This window comes from Filicampus tigris, chromosome 12 (genome assembly GCF_054856515.1).
Source record: "Filicampus tigris isolate MCC_2025a chromosome 12, RoL_Ftig_1.0, whole genome shotgun sequence".
NCBI classification, from domain to species: domain Eukaryota; kingdom Metazoa; phylum Chordata; class Actinopteri; order Syngnathiformes; family Syngnathidae; genus Filicampus; species Filicampus tigris.
Window position 1 is genome coordinate 18959870 of NC_141228.1, and position 16287 is coordinate 18976156.

General features: G+C 41.5%; 1 protein-coding gene across 2 annotated transcripts; it reads left to right on the forward strand.

Moving 5' to 3' along the window:
* Window positions 1-1938: 1938 nt before the first annotated feature.
* Window positions 1939-15717, forward strand: pfas (phosphoribosylformylglycinamidine synthase). Of its 2 annotated transcripts, none has more exons than XM_086048318.1 (26): window positions 1939-2115; window positions 3515-3634; window positions 3851-3986; window positions 4463-4568; window positions 5230-5428; window positions 6180-6426; window positions 6497-6621; window positions 7068-7196; window positions 7288-7425; window positions 7508-7636; window positions 8060-8133; window positions 8212-8368; window positions 8438-8499; window positions 8945-9106; window positions 9862-10098; window positions 10280-10510; window positions 10684-10864; window positions 11515-11598; window positions 11676-11831; window positions 12558-12680; window positions 13315-13460; window positions 13538-13745; window positions 14226-14317; window positions 14433-14697; window positions 15058-15198; window positions 15272-15717. In XM_086048318.1, exons 2-26 carry the CDS (start codon window positions 3517-3519, stop codon window positions 15580-15582), a joined length of 3957 nt encoding a protein of 1318 aa, XP_085904444.1. In that variant the 5' UTR covers window positions 1939-2115; window positions 3515-3516; the 3' UTR covers window positions 15583-15717. The 2 variants fall into 2 exon arrangements, with proteins under 2 accessions (XP_085904444.1, XP_085904445.1); XM_086048319.1 differs by having other exon boundaries at window positions 14229-14317.
* The last annotated feature ends 570 nt before the right edge of the window (window positions 15718-16287 follow it).

Genomic DNA, 16287 nt, shown 5'->3' on the forward strand with positions numbered 1-16287 from the left:
GAGGATAACAAGGCATCTCTAAAGTCTGGACACAGACCAAAAAAAACAACACATTTTTGTGAAATTATGTTTCCAAGTGGTTGTCCAATCTGCCTCACAGTTCAGAGGTTCGGGGCTTGGATTTTGGCTCAATCCTTCCTATGTGGAGTTTGCATGTCTTCCGACTTTCTCCCACATTCCAAAAGCATGTGTGTCGGGTTCATTTAAGACTATAAGTGTGATCGCTTTTTTTTTCTTTATCAATCTGTGCCCTGAGCTCTGATGGCAACCATTCAAGGGTGGAGCCCGCTTCTCTCACCAAAAGGTCATTTAGGTCAATTGAAGACTTAATTGTCCATAACTGTGAATGTAAAAAAATACTTGATCCAAGCACATTTTGGACATTTTATCCAATTGAAATAATATCAAATAACATTTTCAACATTTGTGACGTGATGCGATAATGTCACATTCAAGCTGTCAGTGGCCCATGTGTCCAGACTTTAGGGCCACCGTGTGCAATGGTTTCCCCACCCCCGCACCGATCATAAAAATAATCAAAATAGTGCATATTATGTCATTTCTGCTGCGTATTTTGAGTGTGTGTGTGTGTTCATAGCTGCATCTTTAGCCACTCGTTCAGCGCACTTATATTGGACCTACAAGTACACGAGCATAACCTCCACCTCATCTTTCACGTCATTAAAAAACAAGGCACTTGTTCAAGCCTCACAGCTTCTCACCAGACCGTCATGGACCAGACTCCCCAAAATCGGGAGTTGTCGTCTCAACGGAGGATCCAACGGGATTAGAGGATGAGAATACGGACGAAGGGGACCATCATCAGCATTCAAATGTATCTACTCCCATCCACACTCTAATCCTGCTGTCTTATCCGAGGTGCCTGCAGACATGTAGCATGTGTTTGTGTTTAGTGGGGGAAGGCGGGGAGGCTTTTGAGACGGGAAGTCGAAGGAGTTTGGATTTGAACAGTGACAGACTGGATGCTCATATGAGTGAGGGGAAAGAAGTGAAAAGGAGTTGGTGGAGTGTTTGAAATGTACATTGTTTTTTTGTACCTTGGCTTTAATTTATTAAATATATCTAAGACTGCAACTTGCTCCTGACTTAATGTTTTCTAAAAGGGCAATAATACAAAACATAAATGAGTAATACAGATTAGAGGGAAAAATATTAATTTGAAAGAATATTGTAAAAGATAAAATTATATGTCCACAGGCTCAGGGTTAGTACACAAGTGTTGATAAAAAGTACACAATAAAAAAAAAAAAAAAAAAGGAAAATATTGGGGCAAAGAAATATGAAATGAAAGTGCACACATAGAAAAAATGCTTAAGAAATTTGAAAAATATTGCAACAAAATTATACCATTAACTGATATATTTAAAGTATATAAAAAACTAATTGCATAAGAATAGATGAGAAAACACAAAGTCAGATATTAGAGGTGGGCAACTCCTGATCATTATAATCAAGTGTGTTGGAGGACCGAAATATATAAAAAAAAAACCATCCAGAATAGTGGCCCACCCCTTAGAGAATTTTTTTTTTTAATTATGACAAATACAAGAGGGAAAAAAAACAATCATTAAAAATATCGGTTATTTTTTTAAATCGCAAAAATATAAAACTGACATAAAAATATTACACAAAAATGTAAAGGAAATAATGAAATGTAAAAAAAATGTGCATACAACATATTAATTGGATGTTAATTACGCAAATGGAAACAAAGGAGTGAACTTTTTTTGGAGTTACAATAAAATATTAGAAGGTAATCCAAAAATATTGGAGGGGAAAATCCAACAATAATCGAGCATTAATTGATTTATTGGCGGCGAGATGAGGCCACTCAATCAATTCTCTGTTGAGGCCCATGATGCGTTCAAGTGTCACTTCCTTAAAATCCCCCTCCTTCCCTCTTCGAGATAAGCACTGCGCCTGCGCAAAACAGCACCACCACCGAGTCTGAGTCTCCCAGTGAAGTCCACGCGCTTTCATCCATCCTGTCAGCTGCCACACCACCGTCCACGGTCACGTCACGCCGCTCTCGCCTCTGCCGACGACACGTCGCCTTCTGCGGGGACGAGAAGAACAGCACACTAACACTTAGACGTAAGTTAGCCAACTTTTATGCAGGAGGACTAAGCTAGCAGCTAGTTTAGCTTCTGTCGTAACTAATGGCGCCAAATTACAAAAATAAACCCTAAAAAGTTATTATTCGCCTTAATTGATCCACTGGTAGTCGTTCAGTAATAGAAGACGAATATGTATCAATGTCGTACTGTGTCGAGAAAATGATGTGAAGCTGTGTGTCTCAACTCTTGCCATCACGCATGTTTATTATCACGTGTGGTATGTGTTTAGTTGTGAGTAAAGTTACAGTACGTGTGTGTGTTTCTGAGTTTGTATGCGTGCGTGTGAGTGACAGAGAGTTTGGTTGTGTATGAGAGAGACTTGCAGAGTTTGATTGTATATGTGAGAGAGGGTGAATGCTAGACAGTGAGTTTGTGATTGAGAAAGTGAGTTTGTAGTGTGTGTGCGCACGTGTGCGCGCGCGCGTGTGAGAAAATCAATCCAACATTAAACAGAAAGCGCCTGACCCTCCTATTGTGTGTGTGACCTTCAAAATACCACGCTATAAGTGGTCTTGCCTAATGTGTGCGCGTTTGTCTGAATCTTCCAATTATAAGTGTCATGCGTGAAAACCACACTCGCACAATTAGAAAATGGATTGTGTGCATTTGTTCTCGATGTGTATATTGTGGGGAAACCTGTGGACCTGATGGACTCTAATTATTATCATCGATCAGGCAAGTCACGCGATTGATTGTAAATGTCCAATTTATATTAAAAAAAAAAATCTAGTCCCAGGATCAACTTGGACTGTGTCATGCCTGTTGGGAGCTGATGAGATTGTCGTTGTTGAACCGGTCGACGCTGAGCTGACATATTTTCTGTATTTGTACTCACATGCTGAATTTAGATTTCTGATTGTTTAGTCTATTATGGCATATCATGCAAAACAACAAGAAAAAGAAATGAAATTGTAAAAAAAAAAAAAACATTTTTGATGGCAAAAAGGATGAAAATAATTCTAATGATAGAAAGTACCCAAGTAGTAGAAATACTAGGAAAAATATTAGATTAAATTAAAAATGACAAAGATTTGACGATACAAAACATTTATATGAAATACGCAAACAGAAATTGTTAGCAAACAAATAATACCAAAATATTAGATGGAAAAAGGCATTATAATACAACCATGTAAACAAAAAAATTTGAAAATAATACAAAATATTAGACAAAATAAAAAAAACAATTGAAAAATATGCTAATCTTAAAAACAAAGATAAAAGAAAAAATAACAAATACTAATGAAAAATATATATAAAATAGATACGAACATAGTAAAACGAAAAACACCATGATAAAATGAAATAATAATATGCACCAGAATGGGCTGTGTTCAACCTTTTTAAAAGTTTTTCAACATTTTCATTTGTGTCAGCAATGGCTGTGGTGAGGTTTTATGGTGGTGAGGTGAGGGGGCGGAGCCTCCAGCGGGCGGCCAAGCTCTACCCCCGGCTGTCCATTGCCACAGAGCTTTGCTACAATGTGGAGCTGACGGGTAAGTGCTAAATAAATGTCACATACCTGGCATACGGTAACAAGTCTACACATTCAAATGCCAGGTTTTTGTCATGTAAACAAATTAGATAGTGTGAAAGAAAAGGTTTTGAAATGATTCATCTCGGTCTCACAAAAATTCTGGCATTTGCACATGGGGGGGTGTAGACTTTTTATAGTCTGTATAATCAGTGACAATGATCTTTGTTTGCGGCAGGAATTGACAGTCTGAGTGCAGAGCACAAGGAGGTCCTCGTCTGGTTGTTCCAACCGCCGCTGCAGGCAGAAACGCTCTCTGAGACGCCCAAACTACAAGAGGCGGACGGGGCTACGCTGGTGGAGATTGGACCCAGGTACTCGAACCCAATGTTTCAAAAGTCAGACTCAAAAGTGTAATCACGTGTGATGTTTTTTTTTGTTTTTGTTTTAAGACAATCATTAAAAACTATATACAGTATATTGATGCAGAAAATAATCCAATTAAACAGACTTGTTAGAAAACAATACAAAAAATATTAGACAGACTTGTTAGAATACATTAAAAACTACTAGATAAAAAAATGATTACATAGAAAAGTATACAAATATGATTTAAAAAAATGTGACAAACAGTTTTTAAAAAATGTGATTTTAGAAAAAATTACTGAAAATAATTGTAATCATACAGATACAATTATACATTATTTGCCAAAATATTAGACAAAAATACATGACCCAACTCAGCTTTATTTAATAGGGCACCCTAAGTCTCTGTCTGGTCTGTACTTTGCCTTTTTTCTTTTTTCTAATGAATGTTCAAAATGAGCGTTCTTATTATTGTGCTCTTCAGGCTAAACTTCTCCACTGCGTGGTCCACCAATGCCGTGTCCATCTGCCAGAGTGCCGGCCTCGCCAACGTCGCACGGGTAGAATTGTCACGGAGATTCCTTATCAAGGTGAGCATGCCTCATAGGAATTTAGGAATAAGATTGAATATGTTCATCAAATTATTATGCTGATGGCACGTTGGCCGACTGTTTAGCATCAGACCATTTCCTGTTGTACAGTGACATGAAAAATACTTCAAGTATTAGTAAAAAAATGTAAGATTAGATTGAAAGTGTCGATGAAAAGTGTTTTTGTCTAATAAATATGTTATGTAAAAAAATGTGTAAATCACATGATTTTGATTGAAAAGGATGCAAATGTTAGCAAGAAAAATATTGCACACAAAAAAAAGGGACAATGACAATAAATTGTGTCCCAGAAAAGCTAAGTTCTGTTACCGGTTCTATGGTTATCATTACTCCTATTCTTCTGTGGTGACATCAAAGAAGAATTAAAACAGACTCACGAGTTTGCATTATAATGATTAATTTGACCATGTTTGTATCGCTGTACTTTTGTTATTACCAGCCGCTATATTGCGATTCATTGTTTGTACCCCCATTGTATTGCAGATTTTTTATTTTTCCAGTTTACTATTTTACCTGAATGCCCTTGCATTTCCAATTCACTTTTCAGCCCTTTATTGAAACATTTGAATAACTCTGATACTTTGAATACGTGCACAGCGCATTGGTGACATGGTACTTTCTGTGTCTTCTCCTCCCCAAGCCGAAGGATGAAGGCGGCGTGACTGACTTCCAGAAGGACGTAACAAACCTGATCGTACTCCTGCACGACAGCATGACGGAGTGCGTCTACGAGCGTCCCGTCGCTTCCTTCGCCGTGGACGCCCGAGCGCAGCCCATATTTGAGGTGGACATCCTGGGCGAAGGGCGAACTGCGCTGGAGAAGGCCAATGACCAGCTGGGTGAAATGTCCTTTGATGTCTTTATAGTTTATTCCCTTATTAGCGTACATATCAACCTTGTGTTCTCTTCTTCACGGCCCCTTTTCAGTGTGGCTGCTCTCTGTCCGCTGGTGGAGGTAATAGTGTCACATGAGCCCGCGCTAATGTTATTACTAGTCACACCACCGCCATGCTTCTCATTATCTTGCACGTGCTTGTGTGTGACCACACATGGAAGCAACCAATGTGACATGCTCACTGGACACTCAAAAATATTCCAAAAATGCACAAATATTAGGGGGGGAAAATGCTGGTTGAAAATATTCAAATTATTGGACAAATAATGCAAATGTATGAAAGAACAATACACAAATATTGTGGGAAAAAATAACAGACCAAAAATGTAAACAAATATTGGATGAAAAGTCCATAAATTAGAAAATGAAATATTGAACAAAATATTGAAAACATTCATATTTGTGACAATTTTCTTTCTTAATGCTTCCATGCTTGTAATGCACCATTACGAAGAATTTATGGGGGAAAAAATAAATATACTCGTACAAATGATATTACTTTAATCAAAATATTTCTTGAACACATTTAAATTACAAACAAGAAAAAAAAAAACACTCACTGGTAACGCATGATTTTTTCCCCATTTATTTCGGGGTTTTTTTTTTTTTCTTTTTTTCCCTGCTATGATCCAAAATAACAAATATAGAGTCGAAGAAGGGCACAAGTGAGAATCTCATAAGTGTGCGTCACGCAGGTCTGGCCTTTGACGCCTGGGATCTGGACTTGTACACGGCGATGTTCCAGAGGATCCAGAGGAACCCGACCAGCGTGGAGTGTTTCGACCTGGCCCAGTCCAACAGCGAGCACAGCCGCCACTGGTTCTTCCGCGGCCGCATGCTCATCGATGGGCAGGAGCAGAAGGAGACGCTCTTCCGCCTCATCATGAACACGCAGGAGCGCAGCAACGGCAACAACGTCATCAAGTTCTGCGACAACAGCAGGTAGGACACGGGCGAGCACCACGCTGGGTCTTTGGGAGCCGCGTCAGTTTGTGTATGTGTGCGTGTTTAGTGGCATCAAAGGCATGGAGGTGGAGTGCATCTACCCCAAAGATACTTCTCAAGCCTCTCCCTACGAAACACGGCGGTCGCTGCGACATGTCATCTTCACCGCCGAGACACACAACTTCCCAACAGGTCAGATCACTTAGGCTCATGTTTCCCAATAATTTTGTGCCCCAAGGCATGTATTTCGCATGAGAAAAAAACTAAAATTGACTCGTACAACAACATAGGATTAAACACTGTATGTTTAAACACCAAAATGTGTAACAAAACCATTTCAATTTGTCTAATCAAAGTCCACTAGCTTAATGCTAACATAATGCAAAACGCCGTAGACGATGTTGAAGTCATTATAAACCTTAAATAAAATGCTACTTTAACACACATGACGCAGCAACACATACAAACCCAGCACGCAGCAATACTTGTTTACTTTTTTTAAATTTCACACTTAATGGGTGGGCAGGCACTCCAGAAACCCAAATATTTATATACATGCAATTAAAAATGTCAATTTTCATAATGTCCTCTTTTAAATCGATTTCCATCCATAACTTTCCCATGTGTTTAACGCACAGGCGTGGCTCCATTTAGCGGCGCCACCACAGGCACCGGGGGCCGTATACGAGACGTCCAGAGTGCCGGACGGGGAGGCCACGTCATCGCTGGCACCGCTGGATATTGCTTTGGCAACCTGCACATTCCAGGTCCAAGACTCATCTGCTTTCAAAGCCGCTGGAGTTTGCACCCCCCCCCAACTCCCACCACCACTTTAATGCCTTCCCACATGCTCTGCAGGTTACGTGCTTCCATGGGAGCAAGACGGCGACGGATGGGAGTACCCCACCGGCTTCGCCCCGCCATTGCAGGTGGCCATCGAGGCCAGCGATGGCGCCTCGGACTACGGCAATAAGTTTGGAGAGCCGGTTCTGTCAGGTGGTGGAGACATCTGCACACGCAACTCTAAGACAAAATACACTATTAAAAAAAAATTGACTGGTATTTTATTTTTTCCTAGGATTCGCCCGTTCCTTTGGCATGCGGCTGCCCAATGGGGAGCGGCGAGAGTGGATTAAGCCCATCATGTTCAGTGGAGGACTCGGTTCCATTGAAGATGCACATGTGAAGAAAGAGCAGCCAGAGAAAGGTAGAGTTAGTTTTTACAATATTAGTTTACTTTTTTATGTTCGGACTACTGCTATATAATCCTTATCATATATATTTTTTTATAAATTCTAGTGTACCATATTTTAACTGTTAGCATTAAAAATGTGAAAGGTATATGCGTGTTTCAATATTTGCATTTAGCTTAACTCAAGTCAAAAATCCATTTTAACTGGGTGGCAGTGAATGAGTAAAAAATATAGATATATTTTTATTCATTTTGCGCACTTAAAAATATGTTTTTATTTGTATTTAATTTGTGATATAAATTACATTTATTTTTATTTGATATGTGGTGACATAAGAAAGAGACAAAATATTAGTTCCACCTCACAGCTGAAGACAACCACAATAATAAACACGACTCTTGTATGAGCTCTCGTTTCTCATTCATTCAATATATAAGGTATGGAAGTGGTGAAGATTGGCGGCCCGGTGTACCGAATCGGCGTGGGAGGAGGAGCGGCTTCCTCTGTGCAAGTATGGCCGCTAAAACCTCTGATGTGCGATGCTCAATTTCTCCATTTTAAGGCTTGAATTTGTTTTGGCACCTGGCAGGTGCAAGGCGACAACTCCAGCGACAGAGACCTGGGCGCCGTGCAGCGTGGGGACGCCGAGATGGAGCAGAAGATGAATCGAGCGCTGAGGGCCTGCCTGGAACGACGCGGCGGCAACCCCATCTGCAGCATCCATGACCAGGGAGCGGGAGGCAACGGTAGGACGGAAATATTCCTGAGGCGATTGAATGATGAAACTCAGAATTTGAGGAAATGTTCTTTTCCAGGAAATGTTCTAAAGGAGCTGAGCGAGCCTGCTGGTGCTGTCATCTACTGCAGCCGATTCAAGGTGAGATAATGATAAAGTAATAAATAAAATCCCATTGTGTGTTAGCATTAAGCTTGCGCACTTTAAGACTCAACTTATTTGGTTGTTTTAAATACACAACATATAATTCTCACTTGAGCTGGGCGTGGCAATAAACTGAAATTTTTCATTAGCCAAACTACTTGTGTTGAGTTCATCGCCACCATACAGCGCTCATATCTCAAAGTTCTGCTCGCAAGTCAAAGCAAACCTCGCAAGTCGGGTCCCTCGTATCTCAAGGACCACTATACTTGCTGTACATAACGTAATGCCGCAATCGCTGTTCACTATTATTTTTTTTAACCACACAGCAATAAGAACAATCTTTCTAGGACAGGAGCAAATTGATTCCTGTTTCAGTCACTTTAATGGGAAACATTATTTCAGTTGCACAGAAACATTTGTGAGTTTGTCTGTGTCATTTCAGAAGGGCGACCCGACACTGAGCGTGCTGGAGTTGTGGGGGGCCGAGTATCAGGAGAGCAACGCCCTGCTGCTACGCCCGTCCGACCGCTCCTTCCTGGAGAGGGTGTGTCAGCGGGAGAAATGCCCTGTGGACTTTGTGGGGAACATCACCGGCGACGGCAAGGTGCTTGTCCTTCAAGGAGAAGTATTATGCTGTTTTTTGGGGGGGGGTTTTTGTCAAAATACCCAACTATCAACTAACGTGATACACTTTACACACCCTATTGCATACTTCTATGTGTGTAAGTAGAGCCCATAGTGTGTGGGTAGTGTTCTGCGTGACAGTGTTTCACAGTTTTGCTGAGCAGTTACCTGAAAATGGCACAGGATCTTCACCCAGCCTTCCTGAAATATAAAACATTTTAAAAATGATGATGAAAAGTATTAAAAATCTAACAAAACTATTGGAAATTAGTACAAAATGATTAGAGTTTAAAATATATATATTTTGCGGGGGGGGTCTATGAGGAGATAAAAATAAATATTAGCTGAACATTTGCAAATACTAGAAGACATTTTGTAACTTATGAGAAAATAATATAAAAATAAAAACATATGTGATGGAAAATAGACAAATATCGCAAAATTATAGAAATTTTAGCCCCACAAAATAGACACAAAATAATAGAGGAAAATACATACTGTAAATATTACAAAAGAATACAGTAACTGTTATTCACAAACCCATGCTGATCATGTCATGGCCAGAGAAACTCGGGGTGAAGGGCGGTCATTTTGTAAATGACTGTTCCAGAATGCGGCTAGACTCAACTGTTTGTACACAAACCATGAAGTCAGTTTTACCCGTCTCCTTCAAGTCCAAAAAGTGTGTGCGCGCGCCTCTTCTGCATTCAACTCAAAGCTTCTACGCTCCCTCAGATTGTGTTGGTGGACGACGAGAGCACAGGCGGCGAGCCAGCTGGCGACAGGCGCCATCCCGTGGACCTGGAGCTGGAATGGGTGCTGGGCAAGATGCCCCAGAAGGAGTTCAGGATGGAGCGGCTGAGCTCCATGCTTCGGCCGTTGCTGCTACCTGTCGGGCTTACGGTCAGAGAGGCCCTGGAGAGAGTTTTACGCTTGCCCGCTGTGGCCTCCAAACGCTACCTTACCAATAAGGTTCGTTCTTGTTACCTTTTGTGGTCGGCTAATCCGATTTAGTCGAATTTTGTTTCCCGTAGCCTTAATCCGAGATTTCACATGAATAAAGTGATTGCTAGTAATACAACACAAGATATGCAAATATGAACCATGGCCCAAAAACTTGATCCCCCTTCATGACTTGCGGTGCTTTTTACAGGTGGACAGGTCCGTGACGGGATTGGTGGCCCGGCAACAGTGCGTGGGCCCGCTTCACACGCCGCTGGCGGACGTGGCCGTGGTGGCCCTGTCGCCGTTGGGCCTGGAGGGGGCGGCGACAGCCATTGGCGAGCAGCCCGTCAAAGCGCTGGTAAACGCGGCGGCAGGCGCTCGCATGGCGGTTGGCGAAGCGCTCACCAACCTGATGTTTGCGAGAGTCACCGCGTTAAAGGTGAGCACACACCTCACTTTCAGCCGTTCATAGGACAGAACAATTTCGCAACAAAAAATAACCAAGCAGCGGCTCCGAACTTGAAAAATCTTTCATTTTGAGTACTTGTAAGTTAAGGTACCGATCGACTTTCTGTCTTCTGGAGCAATTTTTTGTGTGTGTGTGTGTTCGAGGATGTAAAATGTAGCGGGAACTGGATGTGGGCCGCCAAGCTACCTGGCGAGGGGGCGCTCCTTTGGGAGTCATGCCAAGCCATGTGTAATGTGATGGGGGAACTGGGCGTGGCCATTGACGGCGGCAAGGACTCGCTGAGTATGGCCGCGCGCGTGGGGAAGGAGACTGTCAAAGCTCCAGGTAGGCTCGCAAATGTTAGTCAGTGCAACCTGCATTGTCCACTTAAAGTGGAAGTCAACCCAGAAGTTTTCTTGACAATATGTTCTATGCACCTCCACTAGTGTAAACTCGGCATTCTGATTCATATTGAATTTATGGAATATGAGTTAAGCAGCAAAATCCACCCGTTTTTAGCCATCTCAGGGGGCGGCCATTTTGTCAGTTGCTGTCGACCAAAAATGACATCACAGTTGCTCAGGGTTCGGGCAGCAACCAATCACGGCTCAGCTTCAGAAAACAGGTGAGCCGTGATTGGTCGTTATCGGAGCCCTGAGCATCTGTGCTGTCATTTTCAGTCGACAGACGTGACAAAAAATATTATTTTGGGTTGACTTCCCCTTTCAATAAACACCACACCTCCAAGAAACACCTTTTTTCATGCCACCCGAGGAGTGGGTGCTTGATGGACATTCTTCGCTCACCCAACATTAAACAAACGTTAATGGTGGACATACATGTGTTATGCTCTGCTCCAATGTATACACAGCAAACGTCCGTGGGGAGGGGTCGCTGAGCTGTTTATTATTTTTATTTATCATACACAGCAATATATACACAAAATAATCCAATATATATACATGTGGTAAGTGCTCTCTCTGCTTGTGTTTCAGGAGCTCTGGTTATCTCGGCTTATGCCGTGTGTCCAGACATCAGTGCCACTGTCACGCCTGATCTTGAGGATCCAGATGGCAAAGGTAACAACTGCACACACACACGCACACACACACACCAAAGAGGTATTCCTGCCCTGACCCTTGATTCGCGTCTGCAGGTGTGCTGCTGTGGGTTCCTCTCAGTCCGGGCCAGCACCGTCTGGGAGGTTCGGCTCTGGCTCAGTGCTACGCTCAGCTGGGAGATTGTTCTCCCGACATGGAGCAGCCACAACTCGTGGCCGCCTGTTTCAACACCACTCAGACGCTAATAAGTGGTCAGTGTCATTACTTTTTTTTTTTTTTTAAACGGGAACCATCCATGGACGATGTACATAAAAACAGGATTAATTAAGTACCAAGAGGAAATACAATTATAATTATTCTATATTTGATTGCAATGTTCAATGTATATTATTTGAGGACTTTTTGTTTAAAAATGTAAGCCATTTAATGTTTAAAATAAAAGTAAAATAATGGATTTGAAGATTTAAAAAAATATATATGTATATATAATTTTTTTTTAATTTAAGAATTTTTAAAAAATGAAAAAATATTTATAGAGTAGTATTTTTCTTATTAAAAATGAAAAATTAAAATGTAATAAATAAATAATATATATAAATCAAAATAAAAAGATTGGGCCAAGTTAATTAAAAAACAAACAGAATTTAAATCTTAAAAATCTTTAAAAAAATAAAACAAAACATTTAGAGTGTTTGAGGATGTTTCTAATTATGTGACCATAAATTTCATTATCATTTGATGAAATGTTAAAATAAGACAAATGTGCAGGATTTGATGTATAGATTATTAAAATAAAATAATAATTAAAATGAATGGTATTTGAGGAGATTTTTTAAAAATTGTTTTCGATTTAAAATTGAATGGAAAACATAAAATCATGATTTGAGTAAGATGCATTGCCTTCATATTTTTAAAATAACAACTCAAACAGCGTTGTTATGAATTACTCTAATGTCCTGCTATGTGCGCTCCTTCAGATCGTCTGCTGAGCGCAGGACATGACATCAGCGACGGAGGCCTCATCTCCTGCGTACTTGAAATGGCGTTTGCTGGAAACCGTGGCGTGGACGTGGACGCGCCATCTCTGGGAGCGCCGGGAGGTGAGTGCGATAGCCACTTGATTAGCATCTGTGAGGATTAAAAACATTTTGATTTCACTTAGGGAGACCTGCAAGAGCAGTCTAGGAAAACTGTAAAAAACACCAATTGTGAGCTTTGTTATTTTTGGAAAAGGCGCAATTTTGCTTCGGCTTTTTAGTGTTTGTCAATAAGGGTCCATCAGCGGTGGGCAAACTTTTGCACTCTACAGCCACATTTGATTTTTACACGGAACAGATGGCTGTGATTTTTCATGCGTTACGCACCAAAAAAGTTAATTAGTAATCTATGCTTATTAAAAATATACATATATTAAAATGTATGCATACAATTTTACTATCAGTCAAAACATTCTACATACAGTATAGATGATATAACAATTTTGTATGTATTTGATTAAGTAGTTTTGAATAATAAAATATCAGCACATTGCAAAATGCACATATACTTTAATATTTTTGATGATTTACAATAAATAAATGAACTCAATCTAAAATGAGCTACATGAGTAATCGAATAAATTTGATGACGAATAAAGAACAGAGCAGGCTGTATCTGGCCCCCGGGCCGTATTTTGCGCACCTTGCATTCGATTGTGCAGGTGTACCTAATGAAGTGTCTCGATCCTCGGTGCAGTCATGGAGCTGCTCTTCAATGAAGAGTTGGGTCTGCTTCTGGAGGTGTCCGAGCCTGATGAAGAAAGCGTGCGCCGCAGATTCCTTGACGCCGGCGTTGCGTGCCACCGCATCGGCGCAACCAGCGGCTTCGGCCCCGAGGCCATGGTGAGACCTGGTCCTCCTCTTCATCGCCTCCCTTTTGTCCGCCGTCTTCACTTCATATCTCGCTGCACCTTCCCCAGGTGACGCTACGTGTGGACGGACAAGAAGTGCTGAGGGAACGCTTGCCCGTCCTCCGAGCCTTGTGGGAGGAGACCAGCTTCCGGCTGGAGCGCCTGCAAGCCGACGAGCTGTGCGTTCAACAGGAAGAGGAGGGGCTCGCCAGGAGGACGCAGCCCAGCTTTAAAGTGACCTTTGACCCGTCTGTGATGCCCCTTTGCAAGAAGCCTGGTAAGACTAACTTGCATCCGATCTGGGATTTGGATTTCACATTCAAAATCTTATTTGGGCTGCGTCTAGCTGTTATTTCAATAATCAATTATTTTGTCAATTAATAGATGAATCGGATTAAAAATGTTCTTGCCTAGATTCACAAACAGGGCATTATTTCACATTGACAGTGTAGAAAATGTACAAATATAAATTAACATTTTGTTACTGGTTAAATCCATGACATGTCAGAAAATCTGCAAAAATCGTGATTATTGTTTTCCAAAGTAAAAGCAGATGCTTGCAAATGTTTTGTTTTGATTCAACACAAAGATAAGTCTGCTTTCTTGGAGAAAAATATTTACTGTTGAGAGGCTGAAATTCCAAGGCCGTGGGCAATTTTAAATTTGAAAAGGTCTCTAAAATGATTATCGATTCATTTGATAATCGATTAGTTGTCGATTAATCATTACACCTCTAATTCTGCATTTTTTGTTGTAGCAGCGGTGCAGCCTCGTGTGGCCGTGGTAAGGGAGGAAGGCAGCAACGGCGATCGAGAGATGTCGGCCTCTCTCCACATGGCCGGATTTGAGGTTTGCGCTCTTCTCATCGCAGTGGAACCTCATTTTACAAACAAGATTTTCAATCAAATGTGGCTTCGGTTCACAAATATTCACTTTTATTCTCTCTATTTCCGCTGGTTTGTAGGTGTGGGACGTGACCATGCAGGACCTGTGCACCGCCGCCGTCACGCTGGAGCCATTCAGGGCCGTCGTGTTCGTGGGAGGTTTCAGCTACGCCGACGTGCTGGGCTCAGCCAAAGGTTGGGCCGCCACTGTGGCTTACAACGCCGCCGCCAAAGCCCAGTTTGAGCGTTTCCGGCGGAGGGCTGACACGCTGAGCCTGGGCGTGTGCAACGGCTGCCAGCTGCTCGCTCTGCTGGGCTGGGTGGGAGAGAGCCAAGATGGCGCAGGTTGGCATACACTGCCGTGCGTCACACTTTGTTAAGGGCTAATTTTGGCTGCTTGATCGGTATTGTGTTCTATTCATTCTGTCAAAGCACTTTAAAGTGTTTGCAAAGGTGACAGAACAATGTTTCATTTGAATTACATTTTGTAAAGGGACCATAAAATGATATTTTATTCATAAATAAGTGGCCAATTAATCGGTTATCACATTTTTTTACAAAATATCAGAATTGGCATCGGCCTTAAAAAAATAAAAAATAAAAAAAAGGTCCTATCGGGCCCTACACTTGACCATTGAAGAATATGCAATTTGCCTTGACAAAAATGCCGATATTTAACATGTTGTTTTTATGTCCGTCCTCCAGCATCCGACGTGGTTCTGACCCATAACAAGTCGGGCAGATTCGAGTCTCGCTTTGTCACCGTGGGGATCCAGGCGTCGCCGTCCGTGTGGCTCGCCGGCATGGAGGGCTCGGCTCTGGGCGTGTGGGTGGCTCACGGAGAAGGTACTTCACTGATCAAGCTCTTGGTCCATTGATTCTTCCAGAACACAATTTCACACTTTTTTTTTCCCCGTAGGTTTGATGCAGTTCCGTAATACCCGGGTTCTAGATGACATCACCTCGGGCGGCCTGGCCCCAGTCCGTTACCTGGACGATGACAGCTGGCCCACCGAGGAATACCCCATGAACCCCAACGGCTCACCGCAGGGCGTGGCGGGCCTGTGCTCCGGGGATGGCAGGCACCTGGCCATGATGCCCCACCCTGAGCGATGCACGCTGGGCTGGCAGTGGCCGTGGGCGCCGCGCAGCTTTAGGCCGCAGCTCAAGACGTCACCCTGGCTGCGCATGTTCCGCAACGCCGCCGCTTGGTGCAGCCAAAAATGCTGAATGCACCTTTTTTTTTTCTCCAATGTTACTGCTGTACTTTTTTTCACCTTACATGTTTTAATTTTTTTCTTCCTTTAAAAATGTGATTTTGGTTTTGTTCTCTTAAAAAAAGTCATTAAACTAGTCACAGCATTATCCAAAGTTGTATTATCAATTGAACGGGGAAACGGAGCGCCAAATGGATGAGATGCATGAAAGATCTGGGACAAATGGTGAGTTAATTTTCACTGATCACCTGATTAGACTGAAGCCTGATTACCTCCAGGCCTGTTCAATCAAGAAGTCACCTAAATGGAATCTGTCTGACATAATGAAGTCGAGAATGCATACAACAGTGGCGGACCTTCACGCAAGTGGCCATAAACCAAAATGACAGTGACAGAAAATCAAATACAAACATTAAGAATATACTTTTTTTTTTTTTTTTTTTTTTTTTAAATGAATGAAAATGAAAAAAAAGTTAAAATAGAGTACCAATATTTTCAGTTATCAAAATTACATTAAAACTAAAGTTTGTAAAAAAGAAAATTACAAACAGAAAAAGTAAAATGGATAGTAAACTAGATTTTAAAAAACACAATTTAATACCTTAAAACTACAATATAAAAATGTAATATATTTAAAAATATTATGAATTTCAAAATATAAAACAGACAGGGCCTATGTATTTAAATAAAAGCTTAAAATGTATATTTTAAAATAATC